The following is a 1,469-nucleotide window of genomic DNA, read 5'->3' on the forward strand; positions in this document are numbered from 1 at the left end:
CTTAAATATTTGCGCTTCAATCATTTCCAAGTTTAAATATGCTATCATATTCGTGGTACGTAAGGTTTAATTAGTATTTGATCTTTTCAAAAAAAAAAAAAACTAAAAATGCACATGATAATTGGTCAAAGAAACATTAATTGCCCTGAACAATGACAATGAACTGCTCCAATAATTGGTTTTTTATGATGGGCCAGTAGTGGTGGTTAAGGAATGGTTCTCGCATAAACTATAATACAAAACATCACCGTTAAACTTAAAACTACCTTGTGACTTGTGTCCACTTGCGAGGAGATACATAGACTTATTCAGTGACTCCACTCTATAAATAGATATGTTCTAATATGCAATATTATTCACACCTCAACTAAGCATTCAGCAAAAACAAACAAGCAAACAGCCTCAAATATGACGAACCTTTTTACTTGCCTTCTAGCTGTGGCCCTATTGGCTTTGGCATCCTCTCTTGCCTCTGCTCATGACCCTAGTTCTTTGCAGGACTTTTGTGTTGCAGTCAATAATTCCAACTCTGCTGGTATGTACCTACTCTATTATGGTTTTCTTGGAGTCGTTTCAAGCAATTTGGATTTAGTTTTCTCGATCGGTTATGATTTCACATATTAATGAAAATTTCATGATATTGGGAATCTACATATTAATGGAATTATCCTTGGAGGTGATATTATATACATGAGATTTTTTTTTTTTTTTTTAAACGTACATGCATGACATGTTTCAACAATTATTATTGAAGCCTCACATTCGTGATATTAACAATCTTTTGTTTTGCAGTATTTGTGAATGGAAAGTTTTGCAAGGATCCGAAGCTTACTACAGCCGATGACTTTTTCTTACCTGGGCTTGACGTTCCCAGAAGCACCTCAAATCAAGTTGGGTCAAATGTAACTCTTATAAATGTGGACATATTTCCTAGCCTCAACACTTTAGGGATAGCCTTGGCTCGTGTTGACTATGCACCATATGGCCTAAATCCTCCTCACATTCACCCTCGTGCAACTGAGATTCAAACAGTCATAGAGGGTACTCTTTTAGTTGGCTTTGTTACATCCAATCCAGATAACCGATTTATCACCAAAGTTCTAAACAAGGGAGATGTCTTTGTATTTCCAATGGGTCTCATTCACTTCCAGTTCAATATAGGAGAGACCAATGCCCTTGCATTCTCTAGTCTCAGTAGCCAAAATCCTGGGGTTATCACCATAGCAAATGCAACCTTTGGATCTAATCCTCCTATCAATCTTGATGTTCTTGCTAAGGCATTCCAACTCGACAAAAGTGTGGTTAATTATCTTCAACAAAAATTCTAGTGCAATGATGAACCGTTAGACGGTTCCAATAAAGTTTGGCATTTTCGATTGTTGTAATGTGAAAAGTAACATTTAATTTTTTTATTTATTTTTATAGAAGTGATATGATTTGAATTTATGATGTCTGTTTTATAATTATTA

General features: G+C 35.3%; 1 protein-coding gene across 1 annotated transcript; it reads left to right on the top strand.

Moving 5' to 3' along the window:
- The first annotated feature begins 371 nt into the window (after positions 1-371).
- LOC142644642 (germin-like protein subfamily 1 member 10) lies at positions 372-1,469 on the top strand. The gene is made up of 2 exons (XM_075819216.1): positions 372-535; positions 793-1,469. The coding sequence occupies exons 1-2, from the start codon at positions 409-411 to the stop codon at positions 1,326-1,328; spliced, it is 663 nt and encodes a 220-aa protein (XP_075675331.1). The 5' UTR covers positions 372-408; the 3' UTR covers positions 1,329-1,469.

The sequence above is a fragment of the Castanea sativa genome, chromosome 7, assembly GCF_040712315.1.
Source record: "Castanea sativa cultivar Marrone di Chiusa Pesio chromosome 7, ASM4071231v1".
NCBI classification, from domain to species: Eukaryota; Viridiplantae; Streptophyta; class Magnoliopsida; order Fagales; family Fagaceae; genus Castanea; species Castanea sativa.